The sequence below is a fragment of the Gallus gallus genome, chromosome 4 (assembly GCF_016699485.2).
Source record: "Gallus gallus isolate bGalGal1 chromosome 4, bGalGal1.mat.broiler.GRCg7b, whole genome shotgun sequence".
Classification (NCBI taxonomy): Eukaryota; Metazoa; Chordata; class Aves; order Galliformes; family Phasianidae; genus Gallus; species Gallus gallus.
The window spans coordinates 54,603,922-54,631,148 of NC_052535.1; the positions used below are offsets into that span (position 1 = coordinate 54,603,922).

At 38.3% G+C, this 27,227-nt stretch overlaps 1 protein-coding gene across 7 annotated transcripts in view; it reads right to left on the reverse strand.

Moving 5' to 3' along the window:
- The window catches only part of NDST3 (N-deacetylase and N-sulfotransferase 3), a 76,139-nt gene that overhangs the window by 31,534 nt on the left and 17,378 nt on the right, over positions 1 to 27,227 (reverse strand). For 6 of the 7 annotated variants that reach the window (XM_025150374.3, XM_046940417.1, XM_015276359.4 and 3 more), the window contains 4 exons: positions 12,947 to 13,034; positions 9,296 to 9,450; positions 5,050 to 5,235; positions 1,455 to 1,583 (listed from right to left, as the gene is read on the reverse strand). In XM_025150374.3, coding sequence (XP_025006142.2) covers positions 1,455 to 1,583; positions 5,050 to 5,235; positions 9,296 to 9,379 — 399 coding nt within the window. In that variant the 5' untranslated portion in view covers positions 9,380 to 9,450; positions 12,947 to 13,034. Of the gene's footprint in view, positions 1 to 1,454; positions 1,584 to 5,049; positions 5,236 to 9,295; positions 9,451 to 12,946; positions 13,035 to 15,827; positions 19,172 to 27,227 lie in introns of those variants that run through there. The other variant, XM_040699212.2, reaches the window with a different exon arrangement.

A 27,227-nucleotide genomic window follows, 5' to 3' on the forward strand; every position in this document is an offset into this window, starting at 1 on the left:
TTGAAAGGGTTATGCTTCAAGCAACCACATTAAGTTTTGCTGTCTCACTGCTGTCGTAAAAAAGTTTTTGGCTAAGTTATGGCTGTGTTTCCAACATAGAATACAGTTTGTTCTGACTCAAAGTGTTGCTACAATATGGTTTCCTCGAAGTCTCCTTTGTTGAGCTAGAAACTCTTACTTTGGATCTACCAAAATTCCGAAGCATTGCTATGGTAGCAATGCCCTCTCCTCTAAAGAATTTTCCAGGCCTCACCTCTCTTAACGTGCCTTGCCTGACATGATAAATATTAAATTTAGGATTGGGACATACCACCATCCTCTAGTAGGCAGCCCGTGTGCGTAGAGAAAGTGAAGCTTTTCTTCCCTACATTTGGTATGTGACATGAAAAATAAAGGAGAACAAAACACAGTAACTACTCTCAGAGAATCAAAATAACAGCCTCGATGAGTCCAAGGTTTGAAAAATAGACCTGCATATGAATTGCTAAAGTAGTTGGCAGAAGTTTCTTGGCTTTTGTTTGTTTGTTTTTTGTTTTTCCACTGAACTTTCATGAAATTATAGAGGACTAAAAAAGGCACAAAAGTACGTTGGCTATTATTCCAAAGGATTTGAGTGGAAATATGCTTTGTTCAGCTTTGAGTGTTCTGGAAAACCCAGTCCTAGAAATTAAATTTGGATAAAGCAGGTGCAGTAAATTTTATTTACATGGTTCTCCAACAAAACAGCATCTGTCTTCAATCCTTTTAAATTTCAGTTCAATTTAACTTCAGATGAAAAATTAACAGAAAATCTTGTCTAAGAGGTCGGTTTTAATGCAACTGGCCTAATTTGGTGCCATTTTGAAACACCGTACTGCTCTATTCTGTCAATATTCAGTACCTTCATACCCTAGTTTGTTCTTTATTCTATTAAATATAAATGAAAGGTTAAACAGAAACATTAATTCAGTGGTTCACTTATTTCAATCTTTTCCTTGAAGCTTTTATAGAACAGCAACTGAACATTCTCATAACAGGTTTATGTGCCAGCACTTCTTGCTTGCAACTTTCTCAAATCAATGGGTGTTCTCAACATTCTATGAGTTCTGAAGAGCAGGATAATGGATTGCATCTTAGGCACTTGTCTCACAGTAATACCAGTTCTTAATACTTTATTTCTCTTAAAAATTAAATTTCAGAGCTCATATTTCATGCAGAAGTAAATCAGAACAAGAAATGTTTCTACTACTACATTACTAACAAAACAGTATTCAAAAATGTTGAGATTAATTTTGTATGACTAACAGAACATACATAATATTACATTTTAAATTCATTAATTGAAAAGGCACAAGAACTAACTCTGTGAGAAATCATTACTATATGGATACCAGCTCTGATTAGCCTTGAAGCACTTATTCAATTCTCCTTCAACTAATTCTTTTCAAATAGTTTCAAAATGACATTGTACTCACTGGATTGAGAACCACCGTGAAGAACAACTCTCCACCTTGGATACTTTTGTCTAGTTCCTTTGGGCCTCCAGGATACTCTTTATAGAAAATAGTGTGGGTGAATAAGCCACAAGTTTGCCTAGGAAGCACCTGAATTTAATTTAAAAAAAAAGCAACAAAAGATTCAAGAGAAATTCACAAACCAAAACCGTTCATACATTTCATGAGATAATAAAAGCCAGATAAGTAACACAACTGATAATGTTCCTTTGTGACAACTACTCTGTAGTTTTGGCAGTGCAGTGTTGCCAAAAGTCAACAGTGATTTAGTTGAATTAATACACTGACGGAAGAATAAATGGAGCTTACAGAAAGAAGCAGTGATTTTATTCTGAGTCATAACACATCATATTTTCTTTGAAATTGAAGACTGATCTCAGTAGGTATGTCACAATTAAGCAACTTCTTCATACTAACTGCGTCCATATTCCCCAGTCTTAATAATGTGTGTGAAGTCTGAACATCAAATATTCCTAAAATTCTAAAATAATTTGAAATGTAGTCTAAAATACTTCAATCTATTTGTATTTATCAGTTCCATCTTTTATTTAAAAGATAATTTTGCTATATGTTTAAACTACAATTTGAAATCTTTTTTTTTTTTTTGGCTTAGGTATCACCCATAATAGTAATGCTACACTGTTGTGATGAGTCTTACTATTTTTTTTTCTTTCTTTGTTTTATGGATTTTATTCATATTATAAGAAATAGTTTCTTCTCACTCAGCTGTGTTAGTTTTATAAGACCAGTTGCAACAAGAAGTAGCAGAAACAAAAGCATGTACTTTTGAAGACATGCAAAGAACAAATCTTTTGAATACACAAATCGAATAAGTGCACTTAAAATTCCCAGTAGAATCTCAAAATATTTTCTCTCAAACTCAGAAAAAAATTTGCTGGGGAACATTTCAGTTACATCTATTCTTTATGGAAATTCAACAGCTGAAGATTGATGGTCATGTATAATTCTTAAACTGAGACTATTGTCAAATCTTTTAGTCCAATTTAGAACATTTATTATATAATACTTTAAACTTCTCCAACATGCTATTCTCTTACTTGACAGGTACTGTGGTTTTGTAGGTACTCTGTCTTTTGTATTTACATTTCTCAGCATCTTTTGATATTATGCAGGATGCTGTGATCATGGCTTGTAAATTCTGTGTTGCCATAAAACGTATGGAATTTGTTTTCTTGCTCTAAAATTGCATATGCTTATTTAAAACCTTTGGATTTCACTGATGAAATACGAGAACAATTCTTCATAGAGACAGTGAATGAAGATGTACTGAACAGGAAATGGTCTGGCAAGTCTTACACAACGACTTTATTACTGTATATATTCATCACTATAAGCCCACACATGTAAACTATAAATGTGTTTGCCCTGGAGAACTGAAAGGTTGAGACTCCTAAACAGGTGGTTTTACACAATTGTTCTCAGCATACTGTGTTTGGCCCCACTGTCCTTTTTCTTTGTGCTAAATGCATGTCACTGTGTATCTTCAACTGGTATGCTTTAACAAAAGTTTATGAAAGAGATTTCTGGAGATTCTCAGAGTCAATCAGTCTTACTCAAGTGCTCTATGACCTCTGAGCATAACCACACTTTTCTTTTTTTTCCCCTCACATACCACTAATGCTTTAAGGGGAATAAACTTTAGCTCAAATCTGTATGGTGTCAGCTTCTTCCTGGATATCTGCAGATCATTTAATCTTAATTCACGCCAAAATAGAGCAGAACATTAAAACTTTGACATATTATTATTCCACTTAGAAAAGCAGTATCCATGGTAATAGGAGGACAATATCAAAATTAAGTGAGAAGCTCAGCAACAGTCTTGTGCTAAGGCACAAGACCCTCCAAAACTGTGGCTGTATCCAGAGGTATAACATGGTACACACACCAGTATCTTTCCTGTTCACCAATTCCCTACATGCTCCAGAACAAAGCTACTCAAGCACATATCATCAAGTATTTCTGAAAGTTGTTTTGAAACAGTCTGCAGATAATGATGCTATCTGAATCAGAAATAGCTTGTGTCTCAGTGACCCAAAGGTATTAGGATAATGCCTTCCATGTTGGTATTCACAACACTTCAGGCAAACACTGCTGTCAGTAAACTACACTGTGAATTATGTAATACAGAAAACTTGTGTGATTTGATTTGTAGCTGCGTCAGTTGTGCATTTTCACAGCCTGAGGGGGAGGCTTCCTTCCCTTCACCTTGTAGGTGTTTGCTGTGCATCCAGACCGACCACCTGGACCCAAAACCTAGCTGGGGGTTAAGTAACAATGCAAAGCACAATTCATATTTCTGTACTGTAAAAAGCAAAATAAGGTCAACCGAGCATAGCTCAAATGAAAGAAAAAATATTGATGCATAAAGATCCAATTCTCAGATGGAATAAACTGGCAAAATTCTCCTGCAGTTAATGGTAGTGTGTAAATTTAAAACCTGCTAAAAATCTAACTCATTCGGTTAAAACATGCAAAGTTGACTATTTTCTTGAGACCTCTGAATCAGTATTTAACAGTAGAAACAGAACAGTTAACAGTCTGTTAACAGCAGGGTTCCTGGAGACCACCTTCTTTAGCAGTAACATCATCAGCAAAAGACTGATTTTAACTAACAAGATACTGTCAAACATAACTTGCTACTTATGCAAAACAATATGCGTTTCTTACAATGTGAACTTCCAGGGTATGTTTTTTCCACTTAGAAATAAGGAATTTGTAAAATGCAAGTGCAACGTCTTGCACCTGGGCCAGGGCAATCCCAAGCACGAATATATGTTGGGCAGAGGTTATGTAGGAGTGGTTCCGAGGAGATGGATTTAGTGGTGTCCATTGATGAAAGACTCAATATGAGACAGAAGTGCGCCCCTGCAGTCCAGAAGGCCAACTGCATTCTGGGTTGCATCAAAAGAAGAGTGACCAGCAGGTCGAGGGAAGTGATTCTGCCCCTGTGCTCTGCTATTGTTAGACCCCTCCTGGAGTACTGTGTCCAGATCTGAGACCCCCAACAAAAGAGGGACATCCAGCCATTCAAGCGGGTCCAGAGGAGGGCTACAAAGATGATAAGGGGGCTGGAGCACCTCCCCTACGAAAACAGGCTGAGGGAGATGGGGCTCTTCATCCTGTAGTAGAGAAGGTGCTGGGGGGACCTTACAGTGGCATTCCAGTACCTGAATGGGAGCCTACAGGAAAGCTGATGAGGGACTTTTCATAAGGGCATGTAGCAACAAGACAAGGGGAAATGGCTTTAAACTGGAAAAGGGTAAATTTAGACTAGATATCAGGAAGAAATTGTTTACTGCGAGGGTGGTTGCCCAGCAGTAAACAATGGAACAGGTTGCCCAGAGAGGTTGTGGATGTTCCCACCCTGAAGACGTTCAACACCAGGCTGCACAGAGCTTTGAGCAACCTAGTCTAGTGGGAGGTGTCCCTGCTTATAGCAGAGGGGTTGGAACTAGATGATCTTAAGGGTCCCTTCCAACCCAAACCATTGTATGATTCTAGGAGTGCTGGTAATATGATCAGAAATACAACTCACCATTATATTTTTGTGGATGAAGCCTCGTCTATACCTCGCAGGTTTCAGATGTGGGTATTCTTCTGTGCTAGTAACTCTGATATTCCAGACCTTTTTCCAGGCATCATAAAGTTGAACATGCACTGGATATACTCCAGAATGGTGAGGAGCCACTGCATAGCCCATATCAGTTGGAATACCATGTTCCTAAAACACAACAGAACAACTGCTTTCAAAAAATTAAGAAACAGTATTTTGGCATTTCAGTAATCCTTTGTGAGAGATTGAGAATAGGTCTGAAACATAAATAATGGTGACATTACAATATGCTTTAGTATATAACAGTGATGGAAGGCAGCATGGTGAAGATGAAACAGGATTTTGAAACTTAGGACTTGAGTAAGTATTTTTACAAGTATGGAGGGAAGAGTGACATAAACATTTTTTATGCTGATTTCTTTAATCAGTGCATTAAGCACTTCTGCACTCTTTCAAGTTCTTACAAGGAATTTGCTCACAAACTACGTATTGAGAGAGAAAAGTACTGGCACATACACAACAAAATGGCATTTGGCACTTACAATAAAAAAAAACTGATTTCCACTATATGTCCTTACACAATTACTTAGTTGAATTTCACAAAAGATCATCCTATTTCTCTTCTAGTCTGCTAGCAGCATAATATCATATTCAAAAAACAACCATTTTAACGTAATTTAAATAAAGAGAAAAAACTGTGATGTGTAAAAATGAAGATAATAAGCAGATGTTCTAGAATAACCCCTTTTGTAGTAAATCTGTCATTTTTGCAGACTTCTTTCATTTAACTGACCTTGCTAGCATTACTTTCTCTTGAGATTCAGTTATTTTCTTTCCAGCTTCTGGTTTCCAATGTACTCTAATGAATTTTGACACTTTTTCTATTTTCTTTCAAAAGAAGAGCACACAAGCACATATTTCTGCTTATCCATACAATGCTGTTGTGTTGCAACATTTTGAAAAACTGCCTTTGTAAACAAAACCTTTGCATTGTCTAAGAGGTTTTTTTTATATATATATATTATTTGTACCATCATCTTCACCATATTTTCCAATTACTCTTCATGTGAAAAGATAAGAGGTAGGTGATACTTGGGTTCCTTCCATTGAATAAAACAATTACTAAGGAATACAAAAAGCTCTTAAGTCTTATCTCAAAGAAAAGTGGGCTCATGACCTTAGAAAAATAATCTTTCTTCATCTTTTTCTGGAGAGCTACTGCGTGAAAGCTGATGTACTGGATGGACAGGAGGGCAAAGACAAGAAAAACAGGGTACACATTTTAAAAAGTGGTATGCTGAAAAATATGAGAACTGTCCCAATTTTTACATAAGGGATTTAACATGAAAGGAGATTAGGTAGACTTGAAAGAAGTCTTTTTGACAAGAAAGAAAAGCCTGAGCAGGAAGTGCGTTCTGTAGGAAGTGCTCATGACACACTACGAGGATGCTGAACAGACCCCACACAATACAGCAATGAAAAAAATCCTGAAAGAGACATTCTTCTTCTGCCTACATTGAAAAGTTCCTGTGCTACCTGAAGTACAGAATCTGCACAGCTTCATTTGTTTCCACTATCACACACTCACAAATATTTGGTACATAAACCAAGCGACGTATAAACAACTCATTACATGGAAGACCACATTACAGCAATAAATGTAATATATAAAAAATGTTACATGCTTCACTGCTGTCCAAATAACCAGGTACAAACAGATACTGTAATTTAAAATACCCAAGAATTTTACACAGAAGCTATGATATTTTTTAAATCACATCTACTGGATCCTCTGTGTTTCCAGTCACATAGTAGAAATCAATAACGCAAGTGTTTGACACTGAAAACCAAATACATCCCTTCATTCCCAAATGCTGTAAGAGATTTTTCTCTTATTTACATGTGCTTTACTTTCCAGAGCAGTGAATCTCTTGAATTTTACTGTGGCTTTCATTGCAGATATCCTTTTCTTTAGAAGTTCCTCAACCAAAATGGGTAAATTGTCCTTGAGTCACAAATACGTAGGTGCATAGAGGGTGGAAAGCATGAGTTTTTGTACGCATAGGTGGGCGTATGTTCATGCACAAATGAAGATGCACCTACGCATTCTTAATGTTTATTATTTGTGGTAAGTTTAAATAGTAAAGATTCAATATTGTATGTATCTAAGTAAGATATGATAGCTTTACTAACAGCTCAAATCAAAGCTAATTCACAAGGAACAGCATTTGTTTCTGCTCCAGAAGAACACGAGAAATAAGAAGAAAAATGTTAAATATTAATGGGAAGAAAGCTATTGTTTTCTCACAGCATAGTGGTGTGTTTAACAGATAGGTATAGTTTAATCTCAATGGAGAACCCTGACTTCTTAATATTTAAAATACAGTTGTAATTATTATTTCCCTATGGCCATTTATGGCACACTAAGAACACAAAATGGGACATAAGATTTTATCACCCTGAGGTTGGCGTAGCTTTTGGAATTCAGGAAAGGTCTCAGTGCTCCTCAATAAGACCAAGGCACCACTTCAATGATCATACCACACCCATGGTGCATGTAATCTGTGGCTCTGCAGCTGGAGTGTAGTATGCATAATGTACCACAGCAGGAATGAGTAAGATCTGGCCTTGGTTTTTAGTGCTTGGGAGATAAAAGAGTGGTGACACGATCTGTTACGCAGCTTTACACTATTTAATTCCATCACAGATATTTAAATTCCTCTTCCTTTCATCTTAATCTTTTCTACTTCACTTAAGCATGCATAAACATCAGAAAGAATAATCTCTACAGAACATGTAAGAAATTGTATTCTCTAATGTCTCATTTAATCTTCCTCATTTAGCTCTAAATAAATGTCTGGATTTTAAGATTTCTTTTTCAAGTTTTACAATATGCAGAAATAAATATGTAACCAGTATCTTTTATTCTAATTATGAAACCTATCATATTCAATGTATTAGTATCTCATAGATTTCAGTCACTAATTCCCAAGTTGAGTATTTCACACACACTATGCACATTTAGTTTGATAAGGCATCAGCATTTTCAGCTTCTTTCAAATAGGGAGAACACTGATCCTTGTTGTTAATCTCAATACTTTAAGCGAATGAAACGAGTAGCAGGCTGCTATACAAAGCTTCAGACATGAAAAAAGTTTAATATAAAATATCTCTAAGTATTAGGAGTACTGAAAGTAGAGAATAGGAATTGATGAAGTGTTTTCTAGTAAAACACTTTAATAGTTACATCATGTAGACTAAGCCTAGGAGATGTCTTAGGTCCTTTTCCATCACACAAGAACTAATTTAATTTTGAGTGGACCTTTCAGAAAAAACACAGTGTTTAAATTTTCATAGTCCTATCTTCACTGAAAAGCTTCCTTAAGGAAAACAGTAAAACCAAGCTGGCCTGTACTCAGTATAATTACAAACTGCAGCAGACTTGATAAAGTTTTTGGTAGGAAGAAAGCACACACATTTTTTAAAGCAAAAGTTTCAAGCACAAGTTTTATTGACGATATATCTATGCCTTTCACCTCCACTCACTGACACATAACCATCAGTATACTGGTTTTTGCATCAGTATTTCAAAGCCATCTCTTCTTCACAGGAACAAAATAATTACCTACCAGCTAAAAAACAGCCACTGTGTTTTGAGCAGGGAGAAGTAAAAATTAGGCCATTGGAAGAATAGAAATGTTTCAACAAACAAGTTGTGTTTTTGGAGGCATTCTGACATAACACTTCTTTATGTCGTTACATTCAACTAGTCCAACAGCTTCCCACTGCTATTAGCCCTCAAATCCTATTATCTATGCTAAACACACACCTAAATAATAACATTTCCATTGAAGTTTTCCAGTCTAAGAGACCACTGAAAATAGCTGAAAAAGCATTTGTGGCAGCAGATCTCGAGCACAGGCATTGTGCCATGCTCTGCTTTTGTCTTCCAGACATCTGTTAGTTGTTTACACAGCCCCGTTGCTAAAACATACTAGAATGTTTCCAAATTTTACGTATTCTGTCCTGCTTCTCTTAAAGTGTATTAGTCTGGGCATGGTGGGAGTGGTTGATACTCTGTGCACTCAGGTAGTTAGAACATGGACAGAGCAAGTTCATAGAAGTGTTATGAATTCTCCAGCTCCTGCCAGCACTGATTTTCCTAAAGAACAGTAGCAATGGTTTCTGAATACCTAAATTCAATACAAAAAGCAAAAATATTACTCACTAAGGCAAATTTTTTATTGAGGATCATCTGCTCCACCAGTGACGACTCATTGTGGAAGAGATGAGGCTGCATGTGGCTCCACATATGGGGAAACCACCAAAACTCATCCACAGATCTCAGCAGCAGGTCATCGCCTTCATCTTCCTCCTCAGTGCCTGAAAAAAAAAAAATAAATCCTTGAAGTGTACATTATGATCTTACAAGTATCTGAAGACATAAGATGGAAATTAGCAAAACAAAATTTGACTTTTCAAAGTACTAAGGATTTTAAACGTTCCCAAGTACACATTCTTCTCCTTGAAGTAACCATAGCCAGGTAAAAGATTGGGTGATCCATTTTCACAGCATTTTGAATGTATAGTACAGTACCATGCTCATATTCATGTGCTGTATCGATAACATTAGAAGCTAAGGGACAGAAGTTGAGAAATTGCATACAAGACTGTTTAGGATAAATGAAAATACTGTAGCTCTTTATTGGTATTCCTTATCCAAACTGTATTTATTCTCTGATCAAACTCCTTTTCCCTTTGTTACCAGTGATATATGAAAATATTTTTTTCCAGCAGCCTTTTGAAAATATTTTGCATAACGCAATTGTTTTTATTTCCCTTCTAATTCTCACCATTCCAGTTACAACCTGTTCAGAGGTTCCCAGAAACCTGCATCTTCAAACGTACCCAAAAGGTGGCTGGAACTCACTGAGTTATTTCTCAGTCCCCAGATCTGCCTTTTCAGGTGCTCTCCTCATCTGTTCCTAATGATGCAGTGCCCTGGAACAGACCCTGCAGCAATTCCTAATCGCTATGCTGATTAATAGGAATTGCCTGGGCAGTAGCATGTAGCTGTGTTGCTCTCCTAGACCTCTCATGCTATAACTGCATCAGTAAGTAAGATGGTGACAGGCCTGACCCTGAGCCAGCTGGCCAATTTGATGCTCATAAATTCCAGTCAGCAAGAGAAGCAGCTGCACTCTAGCAACCTGCTGGGAATGGGTCCTTCCCCTGCTTCCTGCTGCGGTGCACAAAGGAGTGGGGGGCTGGCCTGGACCAAGAGCACTTCAGAGATTTTTCCGTTAACTCCACAGCAATGACCATTGCCTTCAGCAACACGCCTGCTCTTCAGCTCTAAATAATTTCCTAGCAGAGACTTAGCCTGTGTCTCTGACAGCACTTCAGGGATGGGAAATACCAGGGCCTAATGAGCTGAGAGATCAGGACAGACGCTCCCCAACCCCTGAGCCCAGATACTTAGTCTAGTCCCAGTGCACTTTTATTGAAAGGCTAGTCCTGTCAAAGACTGTCGCACTTAAATAATTCCTTAATGGGTTGCCTTATGAAGACTGCATGAGCCAAACTTTGAAAAGCTACACCTTAACAATCTTCACTACGTGCCTGTCTACTGCTAGGCCACTTATTCCTACTCCTTCCAAAAAAAATCAACACAGTTTACAAATCCTTTTTCTCTTAGTATTTTGTAATACTAACTCTTTTTCAGTCTTTCAGCCTTTGTTTTCTCCATCAGCAAGGCCTTACTCTCACTCACCCTATCAGTTTTCTCCTTTTTCCTCCAATAAACCTTGTCCAACATTTCTCCACTGTTGCCAGTTTCTCTTTACCTCAGAAGGAACTAAAATAATGAAGGAAAAATAGAGGCAGATGTATATAATGATGTATCAACACCTGTAGGATTGTTAGATTTTTGACTCCACATGAGCCTAATTGGCCCTATGTCATGTTCACCTGCCACTAAGGAAAGTAACAGGAGTGGTTAAAGGCTGTAAAATAGCCACGTCAGGGAGAAAAAAAAAAAATCCTTCTTCAGGAAAAGAAGAAAGCCTCAGCAAGAGATGGGCTGTAACAAAGATAGGCTCAACTCATTGAGCTTACAGCTGGTAACTGGGTCAGTTTGTACTACAAACTTGCAATATCTTTGCCAAATCTTGGTCAACCAAAACAAGGAAACCCACATGCAAGCTCCCTCCAAAGTATCTGAGCTGTCAACTGAAACAAAATAGTCTTGAAAGTACCGTTGCCTGCTGAGACACTGGCAGGTGGCAGGCTTGGCAGCCAGGATGTTTCTGCCAAGCCATTCTAGCCAAGAGAAGGGAAGAGGAAAGGGTGGGAATGGATGGAGAAAGTGATGCATTGAATGTGAGGAAGTTAAGACATTGTTAGTCTCTTTGAACTGTGCAGGTTACACCTGGAAGACAGAGGTCCTTGCAAGTCTAGCTGATCTCTGCTGAGCCCAAAAGAAACCTGTGGAGGGACAGCGCTTCTGTTCAGCTTTTCAGCTCTAAATAACAGACTTCCTCTTAATATGGCAAGTAATTCTGATCAAGGTACACAACTACGCACAAGAAGAGTTATGCACCTCCATCTTCTATTCAACATGCACAGCAATCAAGCTTACTCACGTTCTTTGTATCTCCGGTTATGAATAAATCCTGTTTTTCTGTTTGTTTCATATGTTGCCTTTTCTATTTTCATATTAATATCCTTCAACTATGACATGGCCTTGTATTGTCTTCTGACTCTCTTTCAGGCTCTGATATTGTCCTACTTTTCAAGTATGCCTTTTTCTATTTGTCAGCAGAGAGCACCTGCTTCTTCTGTATCAAATCCTAATCAATACCTTAACTTTTACTTCTTCATATAGCTATAGTGGTTTAAGTATAAAATTATTTTAATGCATAAGATGTATTGCTATGGTATCTCTACGGTAGAGGTCAAAATATCCAAATGGATGAACTTTGGTTGCTCAACAGATTGCTCAGTAAAGTCAGCAGAACATTTCATTTGATTAGTGCCATTGATCACAACAACAGGTCAAAAGGAACCGAATTTTAATAAAAGGCAAGGAGGAACTCAATCTATTCCCCAGTGCAGGCAATGCACTTTACTAGAAATTTCAGATTCTTCATCCTGGGATGTTTCTGTTCATCTAAAATTACCACCTAAATTCTCCATGCACTCCATGCATGGATGCGGAAAAAAATTAAATGCACCTACATGCTTCTCTCCTTCCACTTCCCAGGACAGGTTCTGTAGCAGTTCTCTAGAACTGAAATTTCTTGTCCTTTGAATTGAAGTATGAAGAAACATTAAGAGAGTTTATTTCACTCTCAGGACTGATTTCACTGTTATCCAATGACACACATGTAACATGTATAAATCCTACAGAAAACTGTCATCCCAGACTGAACTGGCTTTTTTAAGTTCTCTTGGTCCTGTGTCCAGGCTTGTCCTGGCTTGTAGGAGGAAAAAGAACATTCCTCTTAATCAGTCTTTTCTGAATGGATTAGTCTTCTCACATTTAGAAACTGCAGCCTGGCTCTCCTACTTCCAAATCATTTTTCTCCTTATCAGACTATTATGCAAAGAATGGCCACAATATATATATATATATATATATATATATATATTTAAACAGAGAAATGGAGCTGCAGATGTATTTATAGACTCTACCTACATGATTAGTTTCATAGAGACTACAGCTCAAACAAAGGGTTAACCCAGCGTAACAGCTTTAGAAGAAAAATATTTATTTGATATATCACACAAATTACGTCCCCAAGAAACATGGAAGAAAGAACATCATAGTACAAAGAACACCAACAAAATGAAAGTAATTTTAGTTTTCCATTCTTACCTGTGTGATAAAATTTCCCTGAAAATCCCAGGTTGAAAGTAAAATTTGTAATCTGAGTTCTCAAAAGATTCTGAGTGTCAAGCAAGGCCTGAAAAATAAACCAACATATAACCGTAGAAAACTACACTTGGTGCAGAAATTACATTTAACAATATAAATAGTTTTAAAGGCATACATCTTTTTATATTACAACGATATGTTTTAATTATCATTAAAAGATTAAAGACAGCATGCAAACTGCATCATTTCTCTCATAAACATGACTATCTACTAAACAACGTCTTACTCCCTGGATCATTAGATTGGGAAACAAAGGCGTATAGCACAGAAAAACTTTCCCTGATAAAATCACATCTGAGTAATCACAGCCAGGACCAAAATTCCGATCTCTTGTGTCCCAGACCACTGCTCTAATTGCTCGAGTGAACAGCATTTATTAGTTATGTTTCTCTAGATCAAGTCAAGTATATACACAGCATTTTATTCACATTCCAAAATTATTGGCAATGAGAAAAAGAAGCTAAATTAAACCTATTCCACATCAAAGAACTTAATCCTACCCCCAAATTCTGACTCATTTCTCAGACAGTTATGATACTGTCTGTCAGCATAAATGTACTTTGACTAAGTTAGTACAAACAAAAAGCAGCATGTAGAAAGAGAGGGGAAAGCTGTTACTCATCAGATACAGCTTCAGTCTTTGATTTCAATATGCTCTTCTTGATTTGTCACTCTCAAGATTTAAAGATTACTTCAAAGAGTTATCTCCCCAAATTATTCTACTCTGCTGTTCAATACTTCAGTTCTCCAAATGTAACAAAACCCAGCTCCCCGATATAAAACAAAAAACACACAAAACAACAAAAAACATCTAGAAAGTAACAACAAAACTTAAGAATAAACAACCTCCTCTAAAATGACACTCAGAGTGCACATTCCTCTGCCTGCTTTCAGGTGAGCATTTGATAGCTGCTTTTCAAAGAGCACTCAAGAGTTTTCAGGATTTGTGAGTGCACACAGCACAGCTGCAGGGCTGCTACAGCACACACACACCCCGGAATAGGTACTTGTGCCGACTGCTAAGTATTAATGCCTTGGAGAGAAAGGGAAATTTTTAGATCAAAGATCAGCAACGAGTTTTCAAAGGCAGCACGCACTGTACTACAAGTGTAGTAATAACCTGATTAAAAATAATACCGTTGTCAAAACTAAGTACCTCTGAGCATGTTGCTAAATGGTAGGAGTTTAAAAATCACACAAACATCAAAATAACGGAACATTTTCAAAGGTACAGAGGTCGAGTAGGCATCCCACATTTGGAATTCAATGACAGATTGGTACCTTGAGAATAAGACTTACATGGACACTTGCATTATATTAGAGTTACAGAATGGCTTGGATTGGAAGGGACCTTAGAGCCCACCCACTTCCAAACCCCTGCCATGGGCAGGGCTGCCACCCACCAGATCAGGCTGCCCAATGCCCCATCCAACCTGGCCTTGAACCCCTCCTGGGATGGGGCATCTGCAGCTTCTCTGGGCAGCCTGCACCTCACCACTGCCAGCAGCTTCTTAGCAACTTAACTACAATAATTGTTTTTAACCAAACCAAAGACAACAAAATGTTAGCACAGAAGTCAAGTCCAGCTTTAGATATAGCTATAACATAATTAGATTACAGTTTCTTAAAATACAGCCCAATTTCACAGATGGAGGTGATACCCACCTTCTTGGACAAGCTTCTGAGCACACAAGTTCTTCTTCAGGCATTTAGTAGGGTTCATCTACATCAGTTCTAATGAAAGTACAACCTCTATCCACAACGTATGTCAAGCGTGTTTCCTTGAACTATCCTATCTACAACTTTACAGTGATAAAACCTAGGAAAAGATGACATTAACAGGGACTCCAGTGCCCAAACTAAAAGCAGCCTGAGGCAGCATGCCCAGAGGTCATCCCTATCAAGAGATGACCACACACCACATTATGTACCCTGTTTCTGCTCTAATTTCCCTCTGCAGTGCTGAGCCTTTCCACCTACTCCCACTGGGAGACAGCCAGGAACGCAAACACAGTCACTCTCCAGTCCTCTTACTACCCTGTTCATCACTGATCAAAGAGCCCCTCGTCTCCACTGCAGCAGCATAGGCTGGGAAAGGCACAGAGTGAGGCCATGACCTGAGGCCTCAGCAAGCAGATAAGGCTATGGCTCTGCCTGGCTCTGGGAAGCAGATGCCTGAGGGAGCTAGTTGGTAGCAAGAGAAGAAAGTCCTTTTTGTCCCCATCCTGAGGGGCTGCAGTACTGAATCTTGCTGACGTGGCTCACAGATTGAATGCTATCAACTCCAAGTCATCGTTAGCATTTGCCTGGCTTTTTTATTATTATTATTTCAGCAGAACAGAGCACTATGAGTAAGCATATTCATTACATCTACATGCATCACAAAACTAAATTTCTGAAAGAGCTACCATGTTTCTGCCTCTGATTTCTAGAGATCTGCTCAGGTCAGGAAGGGCATCACATTGCTTTCCCATCAGCCTGCCTCTCCCATGTCCTCAGTGTTCAGCTCTAGCATCAGAAGTAAGGGAGGCTCCAAGGAATAGCAGCTGAAGGAATGCCTGAAAAACGTCCTGCAAACAATGGCCTTGCTAAAGGAATGAGTAAAATGGAGCACAGAATAGAGATAATTGAAAACCAGCTCAAGACTCCTGAAGTGGAATAAGGAGAGAAATTTTCCAACACCGTAACAAGCACTTTTGCACAGGCTGACAGCAAAGATCATTGGGGAGACTCCATATTCTCATGAAAGGTAGCAAATCTACAGAAGATATTACTGAAGCCATCCTTGAGCTGCCAAGAATTGATTCAATGAAAATTTCACCTTCTGAGTGAGACTTGCAGTTAAAAACATGGGAGGTAAACGATACAGCTGTATGCTTCTTATGTTAACAGTGTTCAACTTCGAACATGAGATTCTGAGTACAGCTTGACAGCGAGATGACATGAATGGGCTGCAAAGCTCTTTTCCTCTGAATTGAGTTCAACAGGCCTCAGTGGAAGAACATAAGAGACATTTAGGAACCTCCAAAATATCATTCTGAAGGTGTTTGCATGCCAGGGAAGTAGGTTCTTCAGCATCCCAGCAGGTAGGCAGATCTTTGGATCTTTCTGCACTGTACAACTTTCAAGGAGTTTAGGGAAAAAAAACAAAACAAAACATTACACTCATGGCGATAAAAGTTTAGTCACACAGGCTTTGGGAGAAAGCAAAGTCCCAAATGAGCATCTCTGACTGATAACGGGTATCTCTAAAATTTTAATATCAAATATATTTCCTTAAAGCTATCTGCCCCTTCCCAGAAAACTCTGTAGATGACTACCCTGTGCAGCCTCTGGCAAGTTTACATTTAAAAATAAATTCTTTGTATTGCATTTACTGCCATGGAGAATCAACCTTTCAACTATGAAGCACTGGGAACAATTCTTGAGCTGAAGGCCTTATCCCTTACCTTTCTAACAACTTCTCAGCTTCTGAGTCCCAGTCTAATCTCCAGTCAATGGAAAAACAGAAAGGAGAGACTAAAAATGCTTGAGAAAGTCTGTTCAGAAGGAGTTTGCTGCTGCAGTTCTGGGTGTGCTGTAGCCACCTGGCTGACAGGACAGCTATGATTCCAGGCTCTCAATCAGCAGCTAGGAGCAGGATAGGAAAAACTCATGACATTTCCAAAATAAGAATATAATTCAGCACTTAGTTCTTCACTGGGAGTTGGCATTACGGGTGTAAGTAGCACCTTCTCACATTGACTGCCTGGGGGCTGCATTTCCTCTAGGCCAGCAGTCACAGTAAGAAAGCCCTGCTTCCACTCCTCACCGATCTCCTTCTATCACAAATGATAGAAACCTCTAAAGGAGATCTAGAGTTCATTTTCTACAGAATGAACTTCAAAAGAGGTCCCATTGTTTTTTGGTGTTTTTTTTTTGGTCACATTATTCTCATTAAAATCAACAGGAGATGTTCTGCTAAAATTTAGCACTGCTGTTCGAAAATGTATCAGCTTATAACCAACTGCGTATCTGCTCACCTGCTCTATCTGCAGAGGGAGGGCACAGCCCTACTGTGAACCATCTTTCGTACAGACAAGCTGAGATAACATTTGAGTTGTCGTGCCTATGATTATTTTCTTGGTAACTTGACATTTTACTAATCTTTCAGGTTCTAAAAACAAAATGTTAAAACTCAGGAAAAATATATAGTAGCAGATGGCAGGGACTGTTACTGTGAGTTTTGATCAGAGACAGAAAGAAGTAGGGGGGAGGAAAAGCCTGAAATTTTATTTCTAATGCTATTCTATAGACTGAAGGTAAGCCGGTGATATTTTCTTTATTTTACAATTGTTTTATGAAAAGTCCCCCTGGGGATGAGCTGTTATATAAATATGCTAGTACCAAAGATTGTGTTTTAAAAGCCACTGAGTAAAATATTCCTCTGTTTATAAATAATTGCTTACTGCATTTGTTATACTTCCACTGGTACTGTAAGGAAAACAAAATTGCTGTCTGTGTAATCACTATTATGTACACAGCTACAATGGAGTATTCAATTTTAAACTTTTCCGAGCTCACATATTAGGTTTAGGAAATTAATTTTGCCAGAAATCAAATGTGAGAATTCAATATAGGATGAGAGATCCCTTTGTTCACCAGTAGTCCAAAACAATCTCAGAAAGAGGCCCTGTTACAATCCAAGGAATAGACAGAAGTTGTCCTGAGAGTAAGACAGAGCTCTTCCAGTCCTTGCATCTGACGTATTTATAGTATAACAAAAGGAATATAAGGCATCACATTATGTTGTAAATAAAGTCAGATTCTCGGGCGAATAATCAGCATGATCCCATTTAAGTTACTTCAGTTTCACTTTTGATGAAATTTCTAAGGAAACATAAGCTGCTATAATTGCCCATGTTATGTTATCAATCAATACCAGAGAGGAACTTAGTTAAATGAGAATTTAACTGAAAATGTGCTCTAAGATCATGAATGCAACAATAGAAGCCAAGAGAACTGTTTCTGAATGAACACGAAAAAGTATGAAAACTCCTGCCTTTGTAAGGATGGCCTCCTTTCTTGACAGCCAGAATGCTTAGCTCTTTTTTAAAATCACTTTTCATTCAGAAATTTCAACTTTGTTTACAAAGGAAACAGTTTTATTACATTTTTCTCACCTTGCACACAGGACAAACAGGGGCACAGACAGATGACAATGGGTTGTCAAAAGCTTTCGAGCTTTTGCTCAAGTAAATCAGCAGTAAAGCCAAGAATAAAACTCATATTGCCAGAACTTGCATCCCATCTCCATAGTCAGGAAATCTTTTCCTCCTGTTCTCAAATGCCTCTTCACATGAGTTCCCATCATAGCCTGCTATGGAGATGTCAGACATGTCAACCTGTCTTCAGTAAACAGATGGTAGTAATTTCTTCAACATCAACAAAGTTCCAAACATCTCAGGTTATCAAATACATAAATCAAGAATGCTTTAATCTTGTTTCATGAAGGAGGAACTATTGTGTGTTTCTGTAGTCATACCAACATACTTATGACCATTTTCCTACTCAAAAGTTGCTAAAGAACTCAGACACTTGAAAAGCAAAACAGTTCATAACTATTAATTTTACTTGTACTACATAGATTTTAACTAAATTAGCAAGAAGGTAGACACAGCTTCACAGTGCTGCAGCATTAAGGCACTAAACTTCAATTCAGAACTTTCTTTCATGTCAGTAACAAAAGGAAGAAAGATTGGCTGGGAAAATTACAACATTGAGCTATCTCCTCACTCTTTTTTTCAGAAAACAAATCTCTTTTCAGGAACATTTACTTTGCTGTTTCATATAATATCAAAGGAGTCACTGAATTACAAATTACTTTGTTTCTTAAGTCATACTGGCTCTTTATTAAAGGCAAAGACTTTCTGAAAACTTAAAACAAATTGGTATGAAGCGTAATGTGAAAGCACACAAGTTAAGTACATGAACTACCCTTATATGTGCTTGGATGCAGAAGTAGCTTTAACTTCTTTTAAAGCACTGTGCTTCAGCAATTCAACAATCACTACTTGAAATCTCTCATTTGTATTTTGAGGTTTGCCTTACCATCTTTTGCATTCTGGTCCTAAGCTTTGAGGTGCTAACAAGGTATTCAGAGTTAGAGGTGAGACATGGCTCAGCATAGCACAGACCAGAGACAAACTGTCTCTGGTTTTAAGGTTTGCTCTGGCACTGCTGAAATTTATAGAAGAAAAGGAAGGAGGGACATGCTGCCTAAGGAAGGGAGAGAGCAGTGAGCGAGCAGCAGAGATCCACAAGAAATGTTACAGCAGTGTGATAAGAAGCTGAAAGTGAGCCCCAGTGATGCGGGACAGCAACCATTGAGGAGCTATGGCAGTGAAGGCAGCAGCAAGAATCTGGGGTGTATGGAGGTAATAGTAGGCAGCATGGCAAGGAGAAACATAAGGCAGTGTCAATAAGGGTCCATCCCACATGGCTGAGAATCATTATTTTATTAGACAGACTATTTTACTTCTGAGGAAAAACGTTTCCCTCAAGATACATTATGTATGTTAGAACATCATTAAAATTCAATGTCTATTCTTTCTGGATTTCCAAGATTATCATTCTGACACCCATTACCATAAACATTTAATCTATGCAGGAGAAAGAATAATTGCTTTGGGTATACTGGGTTTATCTGAAAAATATTTTGAATACCCTTCAGACAAAAGGAGAAGAATGATTACATTTTCTCTGTGCATTCTATTAACCGAGCTGTGCTACAGAGAGGGCAAGAGAGGAAAACAGAAAAAAAATCTTCAGCCTTTCCAGCAAAGCGTTCAGCTGCCAGAGACCATAAATTATAAATAGACCCTAAACTGTGCGTGGAGAGGATACTGCTCTACAGTTTGGCAGAAGCAAGACATCCAATAGGACACAATCCAGCAGAAGTATAAAGACTGCTGAAACAAAGCTGGAAAAGCTAAACTGATAATAAATATGTTGAAGTTCATAACACAGCAGATTCTATATGAGCTGAAGACAACCATTCCTGTTATTTTGTATAAAATATTAAAAATTAGGGAAATAATGTTTCTTAAGATTCAAAGAATATTTTTTTCTTTAAGTCATTGTATTACAAAATTCTGATTTTAGATTTTGAAAAGCCTACCAGGTCCCTTTAAAACAGGACAATTTAACGGTTTGAAAGTACCACATGCCAGCAAGATGCCTATTTACAGAGGACCATGGAAGAATTTAAAACTAAAAACATGTGCAAAAAAATCTTTGGAGAAGACCTTAAGTCTTATTCTTTAAAAATCAGTATGGTTTACTGACAGCTAGCTTCCACCTTCAGCAATTACATTTTTAAATTATCTATCAGGAACGCCTTAGAGCCCAGGTGTTTCATGTGCAGCACAAGCAAAGCTGTCATTGATTGCGTTAGCTGGGACTGTGCGCCCCAACCATCCACCTGAGGAGCTTAACAGATTTCCTATAGTATTAAGGACCATACTCAACAAGTAAGGAAGTTGGTGCAAATCTTTTCAGTAAATTCAATAAGCACCACTAACTCAGGAACCCAGCTGCTCTTCAAAACATTAATAAGATGAAATAGAAGGCTGAAGCCTAATGATGTGCATCTTGTTTTTTCAGTATCCAGTATGAGACACAGTGAATTTGATTTTCAAAAAATTCAGGAGAGACACCTACAGTTTATATGCATAGGTGCTGTAACTGCGCAAACATGCAATCCTGATTATCAGAGATAGGGATCTGAATTTGATGTCCTCTAAAGAACACTAAAGCAAAGAAACAAACAAACCAAGTAGCCACTTCTGCTGCAGGTCATTTGAGACAACATTTTCCAAAGTTTTCCATAAGAACACAATTTTAATGTTGCTGGGACTTCCTTTGGATATTTTTTGTATCATGTAAATAACAACCCTGATGATGGCCCAATTACACATTTTCAAGTAATTAGGCTCTTTCATCCAGATGTATCATTTGTATAATCAAGAGATTTAAGAAATACTTTTGACTAAGTTCTATCGCCAGCTTCTCACTTCTTGGAGGTTGAGAAAGCAGCTAATGAGAATAAGCTAATTATGGCAAGGTAAATTGAAGGTTTTAAATACTTGGTGCCAATAGTATTTAATAAAGTAATGTAATTATCATGCTGTTTTCAGGATTCTGTATGGAATTCTGCAATTAGTAGCTCTTAATTAAACTGTACTTTGATGAAAGAGGTGACTACCACTAAACAGCTAAACGATCTCATTAGCCTACAGTTAACTGAAATAAAGCCCTACATTTCTTTTAATTTAAGGTCAAAAGACCAAGGCCAATTGAAGTAGAACTTATAAACACCCTACTAGTCCATATGATATTTTTCCTGGATTTTGGTCAGACAGGATTCAATGGAATACTTAGCGGTTCTTTCATTTACAGCTTATGAAACAGCATATATAAATAGGTAAATTCTCACAGTATAACACAACTTAAACTGCGAACAAAGCAACTCTAAAACACATTTAACATCTCCTCATATTCATCCAGTTAAAATTCTTGTGATCTGATGATTTTTGTTGAACCAGTCAGTACAGCTGGAAAACAAGGTCTGTTACCCACAGCACAAGCACTTAGGTAGCCGTGCCATAAAGTAGCTCACACTGTTCAGCTGCCTCAGCTCTGAGCATGACTGGCCTTCCCTCAGGGTGACAGAGTAGATCAGCTCCTATGCCCGTTGACTTCTCAGCAAATAACGTTGTCAGTTTTGCACAATATTTTGCCAATGAAGTTAGAATATCATGGCTATCCAATGGTGCATATATTTTTTAGTCGCCCAGCTCATCAGTACAGGTTAGGAAATGGCCTGCTGGAGATGATCTCTGAAAAGAAGGACCTGAGGGTCCTGGTGAACAACAGGTTGGCCATGAGCCAGCAGAGTGCCCTTGTAACCAAGAAGGCCAATGATATCCTGGGATGCATTAGAAAGAGTGTGACCAGCAGGTCAAGGGAGGTGACCCTCCCCCTCTACTCTGTCCTTGACGAGGCCACATTTTGACTACTGTGTCCAGTTCTGGACTCCTCAGATCTAAAAAGACAGATATCTCCTAGACAGAGCCTGGATGAGGGCCACAAAGATAATTAGGGTCCTGGTCTATCTCCTGTATGAGGAAAGGCTGAGTAACCTGGGTTTGTTCAGCCTGGGGAAAAGATGGCTGAGAAGGGATCTTATAAATGTTTATAAATATCTAAAGGGAGGTTGCAGGCAAATGGATGAGGCCAGGCTCTTCTCAGCACTGTATACCAATAGGGCAAGGAGTAATGGCCTAAAACTTGAACATCGGAAGTTCCATACTAACATACGGAAGGACTTCTTTACAATAAGGGTGATGGAGCACTGGAACAGGTTGCCCAGAGAGGTTGTGGAGTCTCCTTCTATGGAGATACTCATGACTTGTCTGAACGCCTACCTATGCAATCTATTGTAGGGTACCTGCTTTAGCAGGGGGGTTGGACTTAATTTCCTGAGGTCCCTTCCAACTCCTGTGATTCTATGAAAGAACACAAATATTACTCAAACTCCTAATTCTGTATTCATTGTCAACATGTTTGTCTCTTATTTAATGTTTCTTCACATGCCAGCTCCAGCTTTAGCCTTCACTGCTGCCACCAGACACAGCAGTCACTGCCTGGCTGGAGGAAAAGAGCTGCTCCCCACGCAGGGCTGTGCTTCACAGCATGGACTGGCCACTACCTTCTATGTGGCAAAGTGTGTGCACTCGTATTCATCACATACTGCCTGGTTCAGCTGCTAGAGGCCCCTGTACCCAAACATGTGGCTCTGTACAGCCACTGGATTAGGAAAATGTCCAGAAGATTCAATACTGGAAGAATTTCCAGGCTTAATCTCTCAGCAGAAGGGACTGCAGTGGCCTCACAGAGCAGCAGCTGTCACTACGTCTACCCCATTCCCATGCATCTGTCAGTGGCTGTATCCAAAATGACAATGATTTTAGAGATGCAAGTTAGATTTCAGATCCACCTTTTCACTCACTGCTGGCACACAAAACAAGTAATTTGTGTCATAAAACTTGTTTTCTTATAGAAACTTGTCCCCAAAACCTACTCTTATCACTCAGTAGTCTGCATTTCATCCCACAGTGCCACCTGGGACTTACCTCCAAAGCATGGCTTTGAAAGCAACACCTCCCCTTCGGGTTCCAAAAGCCCTGCCTTCCTTTTCCACCATGCCCGCCACATCCTTTCCAGAAAAATAAGAGATGGTCTGTGCTATCACTTGTTTCCAGACATGCCAGGGGCACGTCAAAGCAAACAGATAAAAGCAGAGTTCACTGAAACCTGTTTTAGAACATGCATTGATCCACATACATCTTATTCCACTGATTTCCTGGCATCCAGGAGGAATCCAATCGTCTTTGAGAACTGTCCATGTCTGTCAAGTTGGAATGAAACTGGACCACAGGTTCAAAAGTTGTTGGGTTGATGGATTGACAAAGGCAAACAGAGCAATTATAAATGCATGATTTTTTTTCTGGAAAGGAAAGCTAAAGTATGGTGCCGCTGCTGTGTACATCAAGTACCAACCATCTGCGAATACGGCCTTGTGAACAAGCTTCAATCTGATTTATTTTGTCAGCAATAGTATTCTCTGAACCTCAGTGTTGGACCCTGGATAAACATGGATTGAGTTGTCTCCTAAGTCGAAAAGCTTGGGCTTCATCAGCAGAATTTTAAATAAATAAGATTTTGAAATGTTGACCAAATTATACTGACAACCACAGCTCAACAGTGGGTAGTATTTATCTTTTTTCTAGAGCATACAAACTTCAAAGCATTTAAAATTTTACAAGACTTTTCCAGTAATTAGAGTGATTACTAACACTAGCTACAATTACAAAATAAATTTGTTATGTGTTCACAGTAAAACCCAAATCACGGGCTAAGGAAGAACATGCGGCAATTTAGGTAGCTTGAAAAATACTGGACATTGCATGCTGTTACTGGACAAAAAGAGAGAGAGGTCTGGTGTTCACCACGTTATACTTTTTTTTCCCTTAAGGGTTTTAGACAAGCACAATAATATTGGTGCTAATACTTAGTTTAACATCTTAGAGAACAAATAAAATAAAGCACAAATAAATGAAGACTTGCTCTCTCTTCATTCAGTTAACAAACAGCCTGTTGCTTGCCCTGCTCAAACAAGTGTAGCAGAGCTACCACATCGCTGTCATGCAGAATAAATGAACCATACCACGGGCTGGGCAGCATGCAGATGTTACAATCTCCTCAGAAATATGTTTCTTGTTCTTCCCACAGTGGTAGCAAATAGATGTCCAAGCTTCTCTTTTTGTCTTGCCTACATAAAAATCCTTATCTACTCACCTGTCCATCTCCCCCCCCTTGTCCTGGATGAGCTGATGCATAAAGTATTTTTCCTCCCTTCTTTTTATTAGTAGCTTGCAAATTGCTGAGTGAAATTCCTCTGTTACATCAGCACTGGTATCAAATAACTGATAGAAAATGAAAAAGCAGGCAAGGAAGGCTGGCACAGAAGAGCTGACAAAACACAGGGATTGAGAAGAGTTATGATTATATGTTGTCAACACAGAAGACATAAGAACTTAAAATAGGGTAATCAAAATTTGGACAGCTTCATTGACTCCTACATAGCACCTGGTCTAGGAGAAATACTTCAGCAGAGAAAAAAAAAAATCAAGATTTTGTGTGAAACATGGGACAACTGGTAAGAGAAACACAGGGGGATTATTTAGTTTGAACAGTTAATACATCTCTTCTGGTTTTGCATAACTGCTCTCATTTCTAAAAGGCAAGATTATAGAAACTAGATGTAGGTAGGTGAATACCCCCAGCTGACTAAATTCTACACCTAGGGAAACTCAAACTGACATACAGGGATCCAAAGTGAGCTTTGCATTTCATTACACTGTAAGAGATTGAGAGTACATCTTAGTACAAATTCCCCGCCAATATTATATTGCTTCCATATTTCATCCTCTCTTGCTGAATTTTATTTTTAAAGACTTGCATAATCCTTCTAGTTCCTTTCGGATACTACCCTCTGTTCAACTACATGAAACACATGCTATTATAAGGAACATTTACGGGCTGTTCAGCCAAATATCTCAGTGCTTTACATGAAGTAATTCTTATCCACCTTCACTACTTACAGTCTGCAAACATCTGCAGCCTATTGCTTTCTGCTTTGGTCATCATTATTTGCCAAGTTCCCTAGCCTTTACTTTTTCAGTCCTAGCTCAGAAATTTCCTGACTGTCCTGGTGTCTCTGTCTAAGCAATCTCTAGATTTTTCTAATTAAGTGCTGCAGAACTGAACACAGTATTCTAGAAACCTCTTTGGTCAGAAAGATGAAGTACTTTCCTACTGTAAATTATTATTTATTCCCACTTTAAAAGTACATTCTAAGGAGCAATTCTAAATTATCTCAAAGGCTGTAATGCATGAGAAGGAATCTTCTATTTTATTTATTTTTTTAAAATCAGTAATAAGGATTTTTATGCTTTGCCAAACATGATTTTTAAAGAGGAAGTATCACTTTTATCTTGTGTTATCTTATATGCAAAAATATCAGTCATACTGAAATCTGTACAGAAAAGGAAACCAGAATTGCACAGAAATACAACACTGTTGTTCCATGAAGGATTACAAACATACGGTCAACCTACTGAATTTCTTTCACTCTGTTTTGTAAGCATGACCATGCAGAATAAATCATGCTGTGGCTCTGACATCTTTCAGACTGAATGGGAGAGGAGGATGAACACTTTCCATGCAGCTGCTCTTGTAAGAGCAGCTCCTGAAAAACTGCCCCATTTCTACCCTTCACATTTTTCTCTTTTGGCCATACTGTGCCTTCTTGATACGACCGAAAATCTGCGAAGATGTCAGGGCCAATCTTGATACTGTTTTACAGTTAACTGCTTTGATTTCTATAACTGTCTGCACTGCATTTCAATCTGTTGCCTGTGAAAACTTTATTCCATTCCATTAGCAGAAGGAATTGGACAGCAAGCTTGTCATTTGAAAAAGCCCAAAATAATTCTTTTACCAGCCACTCGTATGGCGATGAATATGTACAGCTGTAGTTGCATTGTTATTATCTGTATTACCAAAGTGCCTTTCACAGCATGCCTTCAGCATGCACAGACACTTAATAAAGAAAGTTGCAAACAGAACAAAAAGAGCCTCTGACCTGAGAGCCTGCAGTGTATGGAAGGAAGGGGCCAAAGAGGATAGTTCAGGGATACATTGCCAGTAGGCTGGAAAGCAGATCCAGCACACATCCAGTCCTGAATTAGGATGCTACACATGCCACAGAATGTTAGAATCTTGCCTCAGGTCTAGTGCATTAACACAGAGAAGGTACTTACTGAGCTTTGATGTTCCTCAACTTCCCTTTTTCTTTTGCTCTCAAGATGTTGTTATTCAGTGAACAACAACAGACAGCTTTGAAAGTACTGATCTTGAAACTCTGAAAAGGCTTTTTCAGCAGAGGCGAATTATCCAGCAGATTTGAATGTCTTACAGCGCATACTAAGGTTTCAATATGTCCTGACTCACATTTCACTTTGTAAGTTTTAGAATGGCAGGTTTTGCTTTCATAGCCATCTGGATCAACCCAAACAGAACTGAGCTTAGGTTATGTTGACTATATTCCAAGTAAAGTGTGCAGAATTACATGCATTCTCATCTCATCCATGAAAATATTCACATACATTCTTAAATTACGAGTTTCTGAGAAAAGGAAAGGCGACAGAACTTGCTAACTACATGGCTGTGAGCCAAAAATGATCACTCAAGTATGGCATGCTGGGTGGACATAAGCATTTGGTGTGGATTTCTCTGTAAGTAAAGACTTACAGTCAAGTGTAAATATCTCTCTGCATAACAAACTTAGTCAAGGGAAAAGTAGAAGCAGTGCGAGAAAGAGTTCAGCTATATGAGCATAACTACTTAACATAACTAATACATTAGTAATATAACTTAATATAATTAATAACTACTTAATATTGAAATAGAATAGCTAAATATCTCTTACAGTGCACAATTCCATCAATAACAGCAACGATACAAAATACAAAAGGCAAACAACACTGTTAAGAGAATTCATTCAGCCTAGGGACATCAAAGCATTCACCACTACAGAGAAAAAGAGAACTAAAAA